General features: G+C 44.1%; 1 protein-coding gene across 4 annotated transcripts in view; it reads left to right on the forward strand.

Annotated features, from left to right (window-relative positions):
- Positions 1 to 19,515, forward strand: part of SHMT1 (serine hydroxymethyltransferase 1) — a 72,764-nt gene that overhangs the window by 26,094 nt on the left and 27,155 nt on the right. For all 4 annotated transcript variants that reach the window (XM_033914818.1, XM_033914821.1, XM_033914820.1 and 1 more), the window contains exons 6-9: positions 3,337 to 3,418; positions 4,027 to 4,239; positions 10,442 to 10,558; positions 18,863 to 18,985. In XM_033914818.1, coding sequence (XP_033770709.1) covers positions 3,337 to 3,418; positions 4,027 to 4,239; positions 10,442 to 10,558; positions 18,863 to 18,985 — 535 coding nt within the window. The remainder of the gene's footprint in view (positions 1 to 3,336; positions 3,419 to 4,026; positions 4,240 to 10,441; positions 10,559 to 18,862; positions 18,986 to 19,515) is intronic.

A 19,515-nucleotide genomic window follows, 5' to 3' on the forward strand; every position in this document is an offset into this window, starting at 1 on the left:
TTATTATCAGAAGGACAGACACATTTTCTTATACACACACACACACAAGCAGCTCTAAATCTAACTTATACTCCATATTTGTAAAAGCCTATTCCTGTAAAATATACTTTTTATGAACCACTATCTTATTTCCTACTGCCTCCGAGGCCTGAACCTGGGACCTAAAGTGGACTAGATAATACCAAAAAAACACAACATTACATGCACTATTATAAGCTTGTTTTTGCGGGATGCTCTTTGAAGCTGGATGAGCAGCTGCAGAATATTGCAGGCTAGGTTGAGCACGACGAGTCAAAGGTTTGAAGAAATTGCACTTGCTCCTGATGCAAGCACATATCTGTTTTAAGGTTTGCCCTTTGATTTTTAGATCTCTTAATAGACAGTATCCTAGGATGATTAATTTTAGATTAAAGCTGAATAAAGAAAAAACAAGGTATGGTTTTTTTTTTTTTTTAGTGACATCAAGGAATTTGGGGGAGAGGGATTGGGACTTCTTGTATACTGCCTTTTTTGTAGTTTTACAACCAGGGAATTGATCTGGTCTACAAAACTTGGGTAAGAATCCAGAATAACTAGTATTTTTTACATTTTTTTTCCAATTTTTAGCTCTTGGTGGTAGACTCAAGAGCAATGTAAGGAAATTCTTCTTTACGGAGAGGGTGGTGGATGCCTGGAATGCGCTCCCGAGAGAGGTGGTGGAGATGAAGACTGTGACAGAGTTCAAATAAGCGTGGGATGAACACAGGATCTAGAACAGGGGTGGGCAACACTGGTCCTCGAGGGCCGGAAACCAGTCGGGTTTTCAGGATTTCCCCAATGAATATGCATCGAAAGCAGTGTATGCAAATAGATCTCATGCACATTCATTAGGGAAATCCTGAAAACCCAACCAGATTCCAGCCCCGAGGGCCGGAATCCAGTCGGGTTTTCAGGATTTCCCCAATGAATATGCATTGAAAGTAGTGTATGCAAATAGATCTCATGCACATTCATTAGGGAAATCCTGAAAACCCAACCAGATTCCAGCCCTCGAGGACCGGAATTGCCCACCCCTGATCTAGAATCAGAAAATAATAGTAAATATTGAAGAACTAAGGCCGGTACTGGGCAGACTTGCACGGTCTGTGTCTGTATATGGCCGTTTAGTGGAGGATGGGCTGGGGAGGGCTTCAATGGCTGAGAGGGCATAGATCAGTGGTTCTCAACTCTGTCAGTTGGGTTTTTGAGATATCCCTAATGAATATGCATAAGACATTATATGCAGATCTCTCTCATGCATATTCATTAGGGTTATCCTGAAAACCCAACTGGCTGGGGGTCCCCTAGGATAGGGCTGAGAACCACTGGCGTAGATGGACAGGAGTGAGCTTTGATGGAGACTTCAAGAGTTGGAACCTAAGAATGGTACCGGGCAGAGCTTTGGATTCTTGCCCAGAAATAGCTAAGAAGAAGAAGAAAAAAACCCAACAACAGATTTTTAGATTGAATCAGGTTGGGCAGACTAGATGGACCATTCGGGTTTTTATCTGCCGTCATCTGAAGCCAGCATCGGGTCAGTGTTTTTGGTTGTGAATTGTAATCCCAAAACCAGAGTATTTTAGTCTTCTATTTAAGTTTAAAGAAGTTTTTCTGTGTCCATTTACTCAGATCCTTGATAATCCCCGTTAAATATCATAAATTTATCTTCTATTCCATATGCAATAATAGGTCTAAGATGTGTAGATGCCTAGCAGATACAAGAATGTGAAATTTGCCCTACTGGGCCCTACCAAGGGTTCATCTAGCCCAGTATCCTTTTTGCAACAGTAGCCAATCCAGGTCACAAGTATTTGCATAGTCTCAAAAACTACATAGTAATATAGTAAATGACAACAGATAAAGATCCACGTGGTCCATACAGTCTGCCCAACCATACATGCTCCATAAATTAATTATTTAGTTTAAATGGTTAGTGACATCTTCCCTATATGAACGCTGTAATTCGCTGATTGTACAGCTCTCTTCACTGTGAACCGCCTAGAAGTCGCAAGATTATGGCGGTATAGAAAAAAATAAAGTTATTATTAGTTAGTTATTATTTTACTTAGATATTTCTGGGTCAGAAACCCAGAGCCCTTCCCGGTAGTTTGCTTAGGTTCCATCTACTGGAGTCTCCATCAAAGCTCACTCCAGTTCATCAAAACCCTCCCCAGCCCGTCCTCCACTGAACGTTCATATACGGGACACAAGCCTGCCCAGTACTGAATCATAGAAATGGCTCCTCAGATCTAGGGTCATTAGGGCATAGACAGGGGGTGGGTAAGCAGAGTGGGCAGACTTGATGGGCTGTAGCCCTTTTCTGCCGTCATCTTCTATGTTTCTACCTTAATTGCGATTTATGGACTTTCTCCAGGAATCTGTCCAGACCTTTTTATGAACCAATGACATTAACTGCTTGCTTATATTTATTTTAAAAACGTTTGGCCCATTACATTCGCCAGTTATGTGCGGAGTACAATTAAACATACATAGTAATACACTAACCCCCCCCCCCTTTTATTAAACCGCGATAGCCATGCTGCATGCTGCTCTCCACCCTCAAAGGGTTGAGCATCGGGAGCAGTGCAGGACATTCAGCGCGGCTCCCTGCGCTAAAAAACGCTATCACGGTTTAATAAAAGGGAGTGTAAATTAATAAAATAAATACTTAATAAGACTTAATAAAATAAATACAAGTTGAAGATATAAAATTTACTGATTATCTATGCTCTAGAAAAAATAAACCCCTCTTGAAAACAGTCCTTTTTAATTGCAAACTCCCAGAGAGTGATCTAGCTTCTATTGGCAAAGCATTCTATAAATAAACGCCTTGGATGGAGAACATTGATCGTTGATTTAGCAAAAGTTTTAACAAGTGGCAATGAGTTCCAGAGCTTTGTGTTTTGAGTGGAAAAAATTTTTTTTTGTTACATTTGCTTTAAATGCGCTACTATGTAACGTCATGGAATGTCCCCTCGTCTTTATTCTAAGTGCTGAAGCATGCTGGGTAGTGCTCTTCTGGTCCACACCCTAGAACCGATTCCACAGTTGTGCCCATTGACCTACGCGTTCCTTAAATTGCATATACTATCTGTGAAACAGTGAATCTTGTTTAAATAATTCTGATTAAGAACTCAAGTAATGGATTAGTTGAAGTCTTATTCAATAGCTAGCTTAAATTATCAGCAAAAACAATGTCCTGAACCCCTCCTGTATAGAGCCTACTTTTTTGTGATTTGGGCAGAACGATGGACTGCAGACAATGGCCATATATGTTACACCACTGATCCATTCTGTTCTTTTCTGGGTTTTCCTTAGGTAAATCCCAAAACTGGTTACATTGATTATGACAGACTAGAAGAAAATGCGCGTTTATTCCATCCAAAGCTGATCATTGCAGGTATACAGGAAGGAAACCTTCAGCATGCTAAATAAGGGTAGGGGGAATCTTTTTCAGCCAGTTTATCATACAGAATAGAGATTTTTGGCTTATTTCACTGAATTTATATTTCTAGTTAAGGATCTGGACGCTAAAGATGTGAAACCTCAAAGATTAAGTAAAATGGTATTTTTTTCTGTATGGCTTTCTTGCATTATAGCGGGGTTAATCACAGCTGTGATCTGGAGAGTGTGGTGCAGTGGTTAAAGCTACAGCCTCAGCACCCTACTCCTTATGACCCTGGGGAAGTCACTTAATCCCCCATTGCCCCAGGTAGATTAGATAGTTTGTGAGCCTGCCGGGATAGACAAGGAAAAATGCTTGAGTACCTGAATATATTCATGTAAAACCATTCTGAGCTCCTTTTGGGAGAATGGTATAGAAAATTGAATAAATAAAAAAAAGAAATGTCTCCTCTGGCCTACACAGTTGGGGTTTTTATTTTTTTTTTTAAGGCAGCCTTTAATAACATGAAGATAATAGTTCAGAGTCAGGTTTCGGCGGGAATACTGTGGGACTCTGCTCTTTGAGTTTTTTGCTAGGTTCTAAAGACTTATGTGCTTCCTTAGGTGTCAGCTGCTACTCTCGTAACCTTGACTATGAAAGAATGAAAAAGATTGCAGATGAGAATGGGGCATTCCTCATGGCCGACATGGCTCACATCAGCGGGCTGGTTGCGGCTGGCGTCGTTCCATCGCCATTTGAACACTGCGATGTTGTCTCCACCACCACCCACAAAACTCTGCGAGGTTGCAGAGCTGGCGTCATCTTTTACAGAAAAGGTGAGTTTTGAGGCAGATTTTAGAAAGGAATTTATAAATTAGAGTTGAGATGTACAGGTCAGGGGTGTCTCATGTGTTCTGCCAGCATTTTAGAACGGGATCTGTCGATGTATACTATCACTATCCATTCAGTCGTGTCCGACCCTTGAATACTGTCTAGGCCAGTCCTCGCCTTTACTTCCCTGTTTTCCATGGCTTCTTTCAATTGCTTGATGATCATTCCCATGTCATTCTTGATGTATAGCCAGGTCTAAAATACATCCAGGAATGGACATTTATATGCTGGTTACCAGGCCAACACACCAACAAATCCTTTTTACTGACCCGGCCTCTCTTTCTTACTAATCCCTTTTGAGTCCTGTCTTAAATCTGTGGACTTAGTTCCCATCACCTCTTTCTCAGCTTGGCTAAATATCAAACCGTACATTTCCTCTGTCTTCACACCCTGCCTCTTCTTGCTCCCCCAAAAATATTGAAGGAATTGCTTTACCATGCAGAGATGAAATTTGTGTGCTAGGCATTCTTTTGGCCTCACAAAATAAATTTTTCTTTGTTGTAAATCATTTCTTCCCCCTCATTTATATTGGACGCTTATCTTCTTTGGTCATTGCACGTATACACTGTGATGTGCTTTACAACAGTCTTCCTCTTGCCTCTCTGATATAGCTTCAGCTGATTCAATTAACCGCTGTTAACTATTACACGATGCTTAACGATACAACTGTGTTTCTCCTCTCTTACTGAAGGAGCATTGGTTTCTGGTTTTAGCTCACTTAACTTTCAAAATCTTGTTCTTAATCCATCATGTATGGTTTTCTGGTATCCCTTCTGTGGAGCATCTGTAATCTCTTTATTCGCTCCCACTCCCACTCACACACTCCATCCATCTCAGGCCTCATTTCTCGCACTACTCCTCCCCTTCCTGGATTCAGCTTGAAATTTCCAGAAATGCTAGCATGTCATCCTTGGATCCTCACCTGTGAAATCCTCTCCCATATCACATCCGTACGAAACCATCCAGGCCCAAATTTTTTTTTTTTTTTTTTTTAAATCTTTATTCATTTTCACTTCCAACAAGTATATAATGTTATAAATTATATTATACAAAATCACTTGTACATTCTTATCCAAAAATCTTAAATATTATATATATCCCACCCTCCCTCAACCCACCCTAAACTACCCTATATCAATAAAGTTTATTCATTTAAGTATTATACCTTATCTCATTATAAATCTCAAACATTTAAAGGTGTCTAATCATTTAAATATGTCATTAATGGCCCCCATATTTTTTTAAAACAATTATAATTCCCTTTCTGTAAAGCAAGAACTTTCTCCATTTTAAATATATAACATACTGAATTCCACCAAAATGTAAAATTGAGTCGTGTATAATCTTTCCATCAGGTCCAAATTTTTTAAAAAAGTGGCTCTACAAACTTTCCTTCACCTGGCCTCTCCCACAACATAGATCCTGCAGGCTTTCCCCTCTCCCCCTTCCTTTTGTTTTCTCCTCTAGCTGTTTTTTAATGTTGTAAACTACTGTGAAGCTTCGCTTGTGCTAATAGTGGTATAGCAAGTCTGGCCAAATAATAAATAAAAGTTTATACGCCATTACATGAATGTGTATGTTCTGAAATGCCAAGGAGCAAACACAAACCCCCCTCCTTTAATAACCCATAGCACGGGAGCGTTGGAGCAATTATCGCTGCTGCTGGCGCTAAAACCCACGCTACGGGTTAGTAAAGGTGCCCTAAAGTCTACGAAGGAGGACCGATTTTCCACAATACAACAAAGAATCCGAAGAACCAAAAAGTGGAACGTGGGCTTCTGGAGATGCAGGAAGTTATATAAAAATTTTTATATTTATTTCATAAAATTTTATATAATAGAAGTGATAGTATTTATTTTATTTTCTTTTTTTCCATTTGTGCTTCGCACATACCTATACAAGCTGTAGGCGACATTACAGAGGAAGGGTTTAGAAAGGGGTAGGGAGGACTATGGAGGGCAGGAAGGAGTGGAGAGGAGAGAAGCATGTCGAATATTTCATAGAAGTTCCTAACTTTACAGATAGGAGCACCATCTATGTAAATGATATCCAAATGAATTAAAAGAATAGAAGGGAGGAACCGTTAAACAATAGAATTCAGGGAAATTCAGTTAATACTTTATAACATTTTATTGAAGGAAACAAGTAAATATACAATAATATAATACAAATAGATATGCATTACAATTAAATTCACAATTATGATATTTCCATACATATTTCTATCATTCCTCCAAAATATATTTCCATATGACCTATTTCAACCCCCTTTCCCCCTTGGACCCATTCCCCTCCAACTATATAAGAAAATTCCCGCACAGACCATCTCATCTCTTACCAAACTTATAAACTCTGCCCTACTTTCAGGCCTATTTTCTGCAGAAATGGGACATATTGCCCTGTCCCCACTACTGAAAAAAGTTGACCTAGACCCCCTCCTCACCTTCCAACTACCGCCCAATAGCAAATATTCCCCTCCTGACCAAGATGCTAGAGTCCATCATATCTACCCAACTCTCATCCTATTTAGAGAGATTCTCCATTCTCCTTCCTTACCAATATGGCTTTAGACCCAACTTCAGCACCGAATCCCTATTGGCCTCATTAATCTCAAAGGTTCAACAACTTCATTCTTGTAATAAGTTTGCTGTTCTTCTACAATTCGACCTTTCTGCAGCATTTGATGTTGTCCATCTTTCTGAGATTGGCATTAACTCTACAGTCTTAGACTGGTTCTCGAAATTCTTACGCTCCCGCTCTTACACTGTTAATATGAATGGCACCTCATCCTCTCCTTGGAAACCGATTTGTGGAGTCCCGCAGGGCTCACCTCTATCCCCTATTCTCTTCAACATCTATATGTCCTCCCTGAAACTCCTTCATCTTTCCCCCCTGGAAATACTCTACACTTATGCTGATGACATCCTTGTCCTCCTCGAGACCGACTCGAACCTCACTAACCTCTCTGAGAACATATCCTCATGTATAACGAACCTCCAATCCTGGGCCTTCACCGTACAAATGAAACTGAAGGAGTCCAAAACAAAACTACTTTGGCTCGGCCCAAAATTAGATCAGCTACCTACCCTCATCCCACTGTCCTCTGGCACCACACTGCAGCTTGAGTTCTCTAGCAAAGTTCTGGGCATCATCATTGACTCTACACTATCCTTCAATGGCAAAAGTCCAGATGGGACAGATATTGGTTTGGGCTTTCCAGCTGCTGCAGCCCCGACTCATCGCTTCCAGGCAGAAGATGCACAGAGATACATAGAAACATAGAAACATAGAAATAGACGGCAGATAAGGGCCACGGCCCATCCAGTCTGCCCACCGCAATGACCCTTCCCCACCTAACTCAGTGAATAGATCCCACGTATCTATCCCATTTGGCCTTAAAATCAGGCACGCTGCTGGCCTCAGTGACCTGAAGTGGAAGATTATTCCAGCGGTCAACCACTCTCTCAGTGAAAAAGAATTTCCTGGTGTCACTGTGCAGTTTCCCTCCCCTGATTTTCCACGGGTGCCCCCTGGTTGCCGTGGGACCCATGAGAAGGAAGATATCTTCTTCCACTTCGATGCGACCCGTGAGATACTTGAACGTCTCGATCATGTCTCCCCTCTCTCTGCGTTCCTCGAGTGAGTAGAGCTGTAACTTATCCAGCCTTTCCTCGTAAGGGAGATCCTTGAGACCCGTGATCATCCGGGTTGCCATTCTCTGCACCGACTCTAGTCTCAGCACATCTTTTCGGTAATGCGGCCTCCAAAATTGCACACAGTACTCCAGGTGTGGTCTCACCATGGATCTATACAATGGCATAATGACTTCAGGCTTACGGCTGACGAAACTCCTGCGTATGCAACCTATGATTTGCCTTGCTTTGGAGGAAGCTTGCTCCACTTGATTGGCAGCCTTCATGTCCTCACTGCGCCGGGCTGCACTGCTCTCGGTGGGCAGCTCCCGAAGAATACAGCAATCTGCCTCCATCGGCAGGTACAAATTGTCTATGTCAAAAGTATTACAGTAATTGCATCAAATGTACTCTTGAGTGAGACCCAGGCCATGTTAGGGCAATTTAGTCGCCTTCAGGGGTCCTGTAAATAAAGACACAATGTGTCGTTCCTAGTCTTTTGATGAAATTGTAGCCAATTCCAACTTTGACTGCCAATCGCTAGAGAATTGGCAGTCAAAAGTTGAAAGGCCTGGGTCTCACTCGGAGTGCATTTGATGCAGTTACTGTAATACTTTTGACACAGACAATTTGTACCTGTTCTGAAATGCCAGCATATACATGTTCCATTGAATTTTCAAACTCTGTGAGAGGTGTACTAGCCGAGGAGGAGTCTGAGGGCGCTATGAGATTGACCTCTATGAAGGAGAAAACTGTTATGTATGCTAAATCTAGAAGGGCAATGGTGTCCGTGGCGAGAGTAAAACTCTGGCATGTCCTCCCTGGCATTCTGAAGACCTGTAATGACCATTTACAGTTTAGAAAAATGTTAAAGGCCCAACTGTATGTGGAGGCTTTTCTCTGACATTTTGTTAGTAGATATATTTAATAAGAAACTTGAACTGTGATCATTGCACTACACTTAGGGCTCCTTTTACGAAGGTGCACTAGTGGTTTTAGCGCGCGCTAGCCGAAAATCTACCGCCTGCTCAAAAGGAGGCGGCAGCGGCTAGAGCACAGCAATTTAGCACGCACTATTCCGCGCGTTAAGGTCCTATGGCGGCTTTGTAAAAGGAGCCCTTAGTGAAGATTGACAACATATAACATTTAAATAGTGTTTTCTCCTTTAAATATGCACATCCGGGAGGGGGGAGGTGGGGGGATGATAGGTTAATGAATTTTGAATAATTGATATTGATGATTATAGATATTTTATGTATGGGCATTGTGATTGTTTAGGGGGGAGGGGGGGATTAATTCTGAAATGGATATTTTAAGAATATTAAGTGTGATATTTGAGTATAAGTATTAAAAATAATAAAGAAGTGGGGAAAAAAAAAGTATTTTGCATTTGTACTGTCTTTGAACTAATGTGAATGTTTCATTTGTTAACGGCTTAGTCACAGGCGGTTTAAAAATTTTAGAAATAAATACTTTTTATCTGAGTTCCTCTGTCATAGTGTTTGATATCCCTCGCCAATTTCACATTGGGGGGACGGGGACCTCAATCACTAGGAGATTAAGAGGCCAGTCTCCCTAGATTTTCCATGGATTCACAATAAAGCTCGAGATTCAGGACCCTTCGATCAAATACCCAGTACCTGTTAGCCGTTCCATCGTTGCCTCACATTAGCCTGACTCGTTCGACCATTTTCTCTGTCACTGCACCCACGCTCAGGAATTCAATGCCCACTGAGGGCTCCTTTTACAAAGGTGCACTAGCATTTTTAGCGCACGCACCAGATTAGCGCATGCTAGCTGAAAAACTACCGCCTGCTCAAGTGGAGGTGGTAGCGGCTAGCGCACGGCATTTTAGCGCGTGCTATTCCACGAGTTAAGGCCCTAATGCACCTTTGTAAAAGGAGCCCTGAGTTACACAAAGAAACGATATTAGATCGATTTTAAATCAAAATTAAAAACATTTCTATTTAGAGATGCCTTCGATCTCTAAAGAAATTGTTCTCCATTCCTCTATTACAGATGAGCCCCCCTGCTCAGGTACTGTCCTTAATTGGCTCTCTATCCTATTTTGAAGTGTAGTTCGTCCCTATTGTTCCAGGACGTTTCTGTGTCTTAGTCTAAGTGACCCTGATTTTTATATTTTTATGTATGCTGCTCAGAAGCTTGATAAGCAGAATATCAAATTTTAATAAAACGTGAAAGTTGAGATGTCAGGTAGGAAATGCAATACCGTTACCTACCTGTGGTCCGTTAATAATTTTAAGAAAAGCAGCGTCAGTAACAACATGAGCCAAAGGACCTGCTTACTCAGCAGCTACACCTTTGGATGGTGGGTTGGTATTACTTAGAAAGGGAGGAGGCAGGGACGCGAGCCCATACTAAAGAATCTGTCGGTCAAAACTGCAGTGGCAGAAGGGAGCAGTAGGAACCTATTTTGGAAGCTACTTGAAGGAAATTTGTGAGGCGGGGAATGTAATGCCTGTAAAATGTTATATTTCCCCTCCCATTTCACCAGGAGTTCGCAGTGTGGATGCGAAGACGGGAAAAGAGATTCTGTACAACATTGAAGGTCTCATTAACCAAGCTGTGTTTCCAGGACTTCAAGGAGGACCTCATAACCATGCTATTGCAGGTCAGCTTGTGCGAGAGCTAGGACGGCTTAATTAGGAAGTTTGAAGAGGTGGAGAAAAGCAATTACTGATGTGTATGTGAGGAGGGGGATTCCCCTGTTCATTGCATCTTTCAAACATAACCAGCCACAGGGTTACTATAGGAGGCCAGGGGCTTAAGTGTAGTTATAGTCAATTCATCTCAAAATAAATTCTGTACAGGAAATTCTGTACAGGTCACCAAAAGGGAGGCCAAGCACAATTCTATATAGAAATTTAGCATGTAATAGCCATTTGTAGAATACTAATATATAGTGTTTTTTGTAGGAAAAAAGATACCAGTGGTCATGCAGTGCAGCCTTATGGGTGGGGTCACTATGGCTCCACCCCTTTAGTAACCACACCCTCTCTCTTCTGCCTAGAGTCCATCTCACCCTCTGCCCTCCCCTAATCTGACATCTCCCCATCCCCATCAACATCTCTCCCTCCTCCAAGGAATCCAACATTTTTTTCTTCTGCCTCCTCACGTACACACACTCGCCCACCCACACGCTGGCCCTGGCCTCTTTCTATCACGGCCTGCCTTTGAGGAAACAGGAAGTATGTCAGAGAAGCAGGCTGTAGTACTGTGATAGAGAGAAGATGCCAAGGCCTGCAGCAGGGCAGCATTTGGGAATTGCTGCTGACTTTTAGATAGCCGAAAGGAAGGTAAGACTCTGAGAAGGGCTTTGAGGACAGAAGGGGGGAGATACTAGAGCATGGCTGCTAGTGGGGGAGGGGGGGTAAGGTGCCAGTTTACCATACCGGCACAAAAAAAGCCATGCTAATCAGTGGCATAGTAAAGGGTTGGGGGGGCAGACCACCCCAGACGCTGTCTTGCAGGGAAGAACGGGGTGCTGGCACCTCTCTGCCCCCCCATGCCACACTCACGCCCTCCCTTCCCCATCCCCCTGTACCTCTTTAAAATCTTTGCCAGTTCTGAACAACTACTTTAGCCTGCTCATGTTGGCCTGGCTTCCTCTGAAATCACTTCTGTGTCGCATCGGAGGAAAAGCCAGTGTGAGCAGCAGGCCAGAGTCGTTGCTCGCACTGGCGAAGATTTTAATAGTTTTGGGCTGGAAAGAGAAGGTGCGAGTGTAGCTGGAAGGCACAGGGGGCGGAGAGGGGGGTGCAGGAACTCAATGACCCTTGGAGCAGCACAGAGCATTCAGCACGCCAGCTGATACTAAAAACCTGTTACGTTGTTTTGTAAAAGCATCGGGAATGTGCGTAACTTATATTATTCTGCCTGTTACATTCATAAGTGGCAGCCTCAGACGTGTAAGCTCCGTGCACTTATGCACTGTGTAAATTAGGCATGGCATTACACAAACGCCCTGTTGGCATTTTCATGGGTAATTGTACAGTTATGTGCATAAATGCTGGTGTATTCTATGTATGTATGGCACATGAGGGGCATAGTTCATGGCTGAGTGGAAATCTATTGGGGGTTTCACCATGCAGGTTCAGATATTGCTGACTATGGGCCTGCTCATTTCTCTGGGGAGAGTGTGGCGTGGTTAAAGCTTCAGTCTCAGCACCCTGAGGTTGTGGGTTCAAACCCATGATGGTCCTTGTGACACTGGGCAAGTCACTTAATCCCCCAGGTATATTATTATATAGATTGTGAGCCCACCGGTACAGACAGGGAAAAATGCTTGAGTACCTGATTAAATTAATGTAAACCGTTCTGAACTCTCCTGGGAGAATGTTATAGGAAACTAAATGCATATATACATTAAATGAACATCTGTGTGAGTAAGGATACAACTGTCCAGACAAACATCATTCTTTGACGTGATTGGTCCTTGAAAACCGATGGCAAATACATTTTATTTTTATGTTTTATGCAGCAGTTATCCTAACTTGAGCAACAAAGCAATCAAGGCTTTGCTACCATTTGGATCTTCTCATCTTTGTGAACTTGGATTTTCAGCTCTGACAGAAATTAAATTTAAAAAAAACCGAAAACGACTGCAGATGGTGGATGATGAAATCCGTGTTTGCTTGTTGACGAGCTGTGTTTTGAGTTAATTTGCACTTGAAAACAAGCACATCCATCGCATTGATTGCAATTCTGTCAACTTTATTTTCATCCTCGTTATACTTATCCACACATAGCTTCAAGAGCTTTAAATAAATAACCCTCAAATTACATTTTATCCCAGGACAAGCAGGCAGCATATTCTTGACTGATGGGTGACGGCACCGACGGAGCCCCGGTACGGACAATTTTAGAGTGATTGCACTCTAAGAACTTGGAAAGTTCTAGTAGGCCGCACCGCGCACGCGCGAGTGCCTTCCCGCCCGACAGAGGCGCGCGGTCCCCAGTTTCTTAGTTTCCGCGGAGCTAAGAAGACGCGTTTTCTTCAACGGCTGTTGAAGACTTTTTTCATATCGCCTTCCCGCTCGCGTAAACCCTTAAGGAAATATTATTTCCTTCATTTTCTTTTGTTTTCTTTTCTTTAAAAAAAAAAACCTTTGGTTTTTTTTTCACTTCTTTTAATTTTGCCCCGGCGGGGCCTGTTGCCACCATCGAGGCCTCGGTCTTCGATTTGGCAGAAGCCGTTTTTACCTTCATGCCCCCCTCAACCCGGGTTTAAGAAGTGCCAGCAATGTGCACGACCAATTTCACTCACTGACCCACACAACTGGTGTCTACAGTGTCTTGGTCCTGACCATCGAGCGTCTACCTGCACCCGCTGTGCGACTTTAAAAAAGAGAACTCTGAAAAATCAGCAGATCCAGCAGCAATTATTGTTTGGTGCCGAGATGCTGACTCTGCGGCACCGACATCGGCCCCGTCTCAGTCGGCACCCACCTCGTCGATACCACGCGATACCGCGTCGGCGTCGCATCCCTCAGGTAAGCCGGCTAAGAAGCCTTCCCCATTGGAGCGTCCTCCGGTCTCAGTAGCAGCGAGCCCAGTCCTGCCGACCTCGAGGCGTCCACGGAAGCGCTCCGCCCCAATAGAGGTGAGTCCCTTGACCTCGGGTTCCTCATCCTCAGGGCGTAGAGCGGCACCGCAGGTACCGCAGAAGAAAAAGGCGGTACCGGTGCCTTCGCTGGACGAGCGGATCGCCGCTGTCCTGCAGGTGCAGCTTAAGGAACAGTTGCAACAACTCCTTCCTGCACTTTTGGCACCGAGCCTTCCGGTCCCGGTCCGGTCTGAGCCACCGGTACCGACAGTGGAGCAGCCCCTTCTTTCGGCATCCACTTTGTCGGTACCGCTACATTCTGCTTCCTCGGTCTCCATGCCAGTCCTCGCACCGGAACCGAGAGCTCAACACCAGGCTGTTCAGACTTCGGCACCGATGCAGCCCTTAATGTCTCCCGGTACCGTGTCTATGAGGTCAGGTAAGTCGGCACGCAAATCCCGACACCTGGAACCCTCCACACCGGAATCTCGAGACCGCAGTTTTCAGGTTCGGGATCCTGATCTGTGGGGTGACTCAGAGGACCCTCTTCTCTCTGAAGGGGAATGTTCATCTGGTGATGAGGATCCTTCTGCTTTAGACCCATCCTCTAGACCAGATGTAACCTCTTTCTCATCTTTTTTAAAAGAGATGTGTGACTCTCTCTCTATTCCCTTGGAGGCTGAGTCAAAGAAATCCAAAGCTTTTCTTGATGCACTGGATTTTGACCAACCTCCAAGGGAATATCTCAAATTACCTCTCCATGACATCTTGAGAGAGACGTTTTACAAGAATTTAGAGACACCTTTGACCATACCTGGACTCCTTATATAAAGTCATCCCGATTCCTGGGTTTGACAAACCACAGCTCCCACATGAGTCTCTATTAGTGGAATCCACTCTAAAGAAATCCACGGGAGCTAGTGTATACGCCTCAGTCCCTCCTGGCAGAGAAGGTAAAGCCATGGACAAATTTGGCAAGAGGTTGTACCAGAATGCGATGTTAGCCAACAGGTCAGGGAATTACGCTTTCCACTTCTCATTCTATCTCAAGCATCTCATACAAAATCTGACTGCTTTTGAGAAGTACCTCCCTGACCGTAAAAAATCTGCCTTTCGCCAAACTTCTTCATCGCTCTTACAACTTCGAAAGTTCATGGTCAGGTCGATCTATGACACCTTTGAGCTGACCTCTCGGGCCACAGCTATGTCGGTGGCCATGCGCCGACTGGCATGGCTCAAAGTGTCAGAACTTGATGTCAATCATCAGGATCGACTGGCTAATGCACCTTGCATGGGGGATGAGCTGTTTGGAGAATCCATGGACTCCACTACTCAAAAGCTTTCGGCTCATGAAACTAGGTGGGATACTCTCCTCAAAACAAAAAAGAAGACCCCACCTACCAGGCCTTTTCGTCAGCAATCGGCCTACCAGCGTCGATTTGTGGCTCGTCCTTTGCCACCGGCAGCTCAACAACCCAGGCGTCAGAGGCAACAACAAAGGCAAAACACTAGACCTGCACAGCAGCAACAACAGGTGAAGCCTCCTCCTCCACAAAAACCTTCACAACCCTTTTGACTTGGTTCTCCAGGACATAGCCAGTATCCCTCCATCTGCCCATCTTCCGCTGCCTATAGGAGGACGCCTTACTCATTTCATAAGCCGTTGGGAAACCATCACCTCGGACCAGTGGGTCCTCAACATCATCCACCACGGCTACTCTCTCAACTTTCAGACTCTTCCTGCCCAAGGTCTACCAAAAGAGTCTGCTTTGAACACTCCTCAGTCTTCCCTCCTTCTTCAAGAGGTTCAATCCCTCCTCCTTCTGAACGCCATAGAGGAAGTTCCTCTAGATCAAAAGGGGCAAGGATTCTACTCCCGTTATTTTCTAGTTCCCAAAAAGACAGGAGATCTCAGACCCATCCTAGATCTTCGCGATCTAAACAAATGCTTGGTCAAAGAGAAATTCAGAATGCTTTCTCTGGCCACTCTTTACCCTCTTCTCAATCAAGGCGACTGGCTATGTTCCCTCGATCTCAAAGAAGCATACACTCATATACCGGTCAATCTGGCCTCCAGACAGTACCTACGCTTCATGATCAATCGTTGTCATTACCAATACAAGGTGCTGCCCTTCGGTCTTGCCTCCTCTCCAAGAGTATTCACCAAATGTCTGATTGTGGTGGCTGCCTTTCTACGCTCTCAACACCTTCAGGTCTTTCCTTACCTGGACGACTGGTTAATCAAGGCCAATTCATCTCAGACTGTTCTCCTGGCCACCAACCAAACCATCCTGTTTCTTCAACTTCTGGGGTTCGAGATCAATCTACCCAAATCTCATCTCATCCCCACTCAGAGACTTCAATTCATCGGAGCTGTCTTGGACACAGTCCTCATGAGAGCGTTCCTGCCATCCAACCGTCTTCAAACGCTTCAATCTCTATGTCAGCAGGTGCTTCCACAACATTCCATCTCTACCAAGTAAATGATGATACTCTTGGGTCACATGGCCTCCACAGTTCATGTCACACCCTTCGCACGTCTTCACCTGTGCACTCCTCAATGGACCCTAGCTACCCAGTGGTCCCAAGCGATGGATCCTTGCTCACGTCACATATCTGTGACATCATCTCTTCATCAGTCTCTACAATGGTGGTTGATATCCTCAAATCTCTCCAGAGATCTCCTCTTCCATCTACCTCCTCATCAACTTATCATCACCACCGATGCCTCCCCTTACGCCTGGGGAGCTCGTTTGAACGAGTTCCAAACTCAAGGACTTTGGACAGCTCAGGAAATGAAGCATCACATCAATTTCCTGGAACTCAGAGCGATGTTTTATGCCCTCAAGGCCTTCCAACATCTTCTCTTTCCTCAAGTCCTCCTGCTGTGCACAGACAATCAAGTTGCGATGTACTACATCAACAATCAGGGTGGGACAGGCTCTCGCCTCTTGTGCCAGGAAGCCCAGAATATCTGGACTTGGGCCATAAATCACCATCTATTCCTGAAAGCTATCTACATTCAGGGAGAAAAGAATTCCTTAGCGGACAAGCTCAGCAGAATTCTCCAGCCTCACGAGTGGGCACTCGATCCTTTCACTCTACAGTCCATCTTCGCTCAATGGGGCACTCCTCAGATAGACCTTTTTGCAGCTCCTCACAATCACCAGCTGCCCCTTTTTTGCTCCAGACTACTCTCCTCACCGTCTGGCAGCGGATGCATTTCTCCTCGACTGGTCCAATCTGTTCCTGTACGCTTTCCCTCCTCTGCCTCTCATGTTGAGAACCTTGTTCAAGCTCAAGAGGGAACGAGCCACCATGATTCTGATTGCTCCGAGGTGGCCCAGGCAACATTGGTTCTCCCTTCTACTTCAACTCAGTTCCAGGGAACCTTATCTTCTTCCACTGTTTCCTTCTCTGCTTACACAGCATCAGGAGACCCTTCTACATCCCAACCTCCAGTCTCTGCACCTGACAGCTTGGTATCTCTCGGGCTGACTTCTCATGATACTCTTTTGTCTCAGCCCGTTCATTCCATTCTAGATGCCTCCAGGAAACCAGCAATGTTACCATCAGAAGTGGACACGATTTTCTTCCTGGTGTCTTCTTCATCATCTTGATCCCACTTCCCTGGCAGTGGAGACATTGTTGGATTATCTGCTTTCTTTGTCTGACTCTGGCCTTAAGTCTACTTCCATCAGAGTCCACCTCAGTGCCATTGCTGCTTTTCATGAGCCGGTTCATGGAAAACTTCTCTCAGCTCATCCCCTGGTGTCCAGGTTCATGCGGGGTCTTTTCAATGTGAAACCACCTCTTAAAGCCCCTCCTGTTATCTGGGATCTCAATGTGGTTCTTTCCGTCTTAATGAAGCCTCCATTTGAACCTTTGGCTACCACTCCTTTCAAGTTTCTCACTTGGAAAGTACTTTTCCTTATTGCTCTTACCTCTGCCAGGAGGGTCAGTGAGCTACATGCACTAGTTGCAGATCCACCTTTTACGGTCTTTCATCATGACAAGGTGGTTCTGCGTACACATCCAAAGTTTCTCCCTAAGGTTGTCTCTGAATTCCATCTCAACCAATCCATTGTTCTGCCTGTCTTCTTTCCGAAACCTCACTCTCATTCTGGGGAACAGGCTCTGCATACTTTGGATTGTAAGAGGGCTCTTGCTTACTATCTAGAGCGTACGAAACCCCACAGATCAGTTCCCCAACTCTTTCTGTCCTTTGATCCGAATAAATTGGGACGTCCTGTTTCTAAACGTACGTTGTCTAATTGGCTGGCAGCGTGCATTTCATTCTGTTATGCTCAGACCGGACTGACACTGGAAGGTTCTGTCACGGCCCATAGAGTCCGAGCGATGGCAGCATCTGTAGCTTTCCTCCGTTCCACTCCTATTGAGGAAATCTGCAAGGCTGCTACTTGGTCCTCAGTTCATACTTTTACATCTCATTATTGTCTGGATGCATTCTCCAGACAGGATGGACACTTCGGCCAATCTGTTTTGCAAAATTTGTTTTCCTAATGGCCAACCTTCCCTCCATCCCTCTTTTTGTTAGCTTGGAGGTCACCCATCAGTCAAGAATATGCTGCCTGCTTGTCCTGGGATAAAGCACAGTTACTTACCGTAACAGGTGTTATCCAGGGACAGCAGGCAGATATTCTTGCGTCCCACCCACCTCCCCGAGTTGGCTTCTTAGCTGGCTTATCCTAACTGGGGACCGCGCGCCTCTGTCGGGCGGGAAGGCACTCGTGCGTGCGCGGTGCGGCCTACTAGAACTTTCCAAGTTCTTAGAGTGCAATCACTCTAAAATTGTCCGTACCGGGGCTCCGTTGGTGCCGTCACCCATCAGTCAAGAATATCTGCCTGCTGTCCCTGGATAACACCTGTTACGGTAAGTAACTGTGCTTTTTGTTGCTTTTGCAATTTTATAATTTCAGTAATAATGTGCCGCAAAAAACATTTGCTCCATTTAGTGTTCCAGAGCTAAAAAAAAAATAAAAATTTGAGACACTGCGCTAGAGGGTTTATAATCTAGTTTTGTACCTGAGATAATGGAGGGTTAGGGCCTCCCCCCTTTATACAAAGCCACTCTAGTGGCTGCCGTTGCAGTAACTGCCCCAAAGCCCGTAGGGATGTTATTATAGATAAAAATGTAAAGAAAATATGATTAAGGGAAAACCCCACATAGCTCTCCCCAAACCCCACAATATTCTTACTAACATACATTATTTATTTAATTTTCTTTCCCATTGTACCCAACGAGCGCAGGACGGGTTACAGGTTAACATACATAATATACAGTTAACGGGATATAATTTGCCATAGTTACAGTACAAGTTTTTTCAATTTACTCTTCTTCCTCTGTAGGAATTGCTGTAGCTTTAAAGCAAGCCATGACCCCAGAGTTCAAACTCTATCAGATACAAGTGGTAGCCAACTGCAAGGCTATGGCTGCAGCCTTGATGGAGCTGGGCTACCACATCGTCACAGGTAAGGTGGAAGACCCAGTGTGTGACATCCAGGGGCTTTCTACTCTAACCTTGGGAGCCCTAGCTAGTGGAAAGTAACCAGGAGTGGCCTTAAGGGCATTAAGGTTGCAGTATTATCATGTATGTTCATGTACTTTAAAAATAAAATTGCTAAATCATTAAATCAATCAATTTGGGTAAACTCCAGGATCAAGATTGGTGGATACAAAATCGTCTGGAAACAATGGATAATTGCAGGTATACGAACATTGAATGATGTTATTTCAGAAGGAGCAATGCTTAGTTTTTCAAAATTGCAACATAAATTTGGATTAAATAAAACACAATATTTTAAATGGTTGCAATTGAAGCAAGCTATTCAGGCAGGATTCCCTGAATGGAAACCTCTTAATACTCAATATAGTCTGCAGGTTCTATGTTTCCAGTCGGATTTTTTGGGTCACCAAGCCGCAAAATGGTATAAATTGTTAAATGGATTTTTAAACAAAAAAAAGAAAACTGGACTTAGGGATATTTGGAGTATTGAGATTG

The sequence above is a fragment of the Geotrypetes seraphini genome, chromosome 11 (genome assembly GCF_902459505.1).
Source record: "Geotrypetes seraphini chromosome 11, aGeoSer1.1, whole genome shotgun sequence".
Classification (NCBI taxonomy): Eukaryota; Metazoa; Chordata; class Amphibia; order Gymnophiona; family Dermophiidae; genus Geotrypetes; species Geotrypetes seraphini.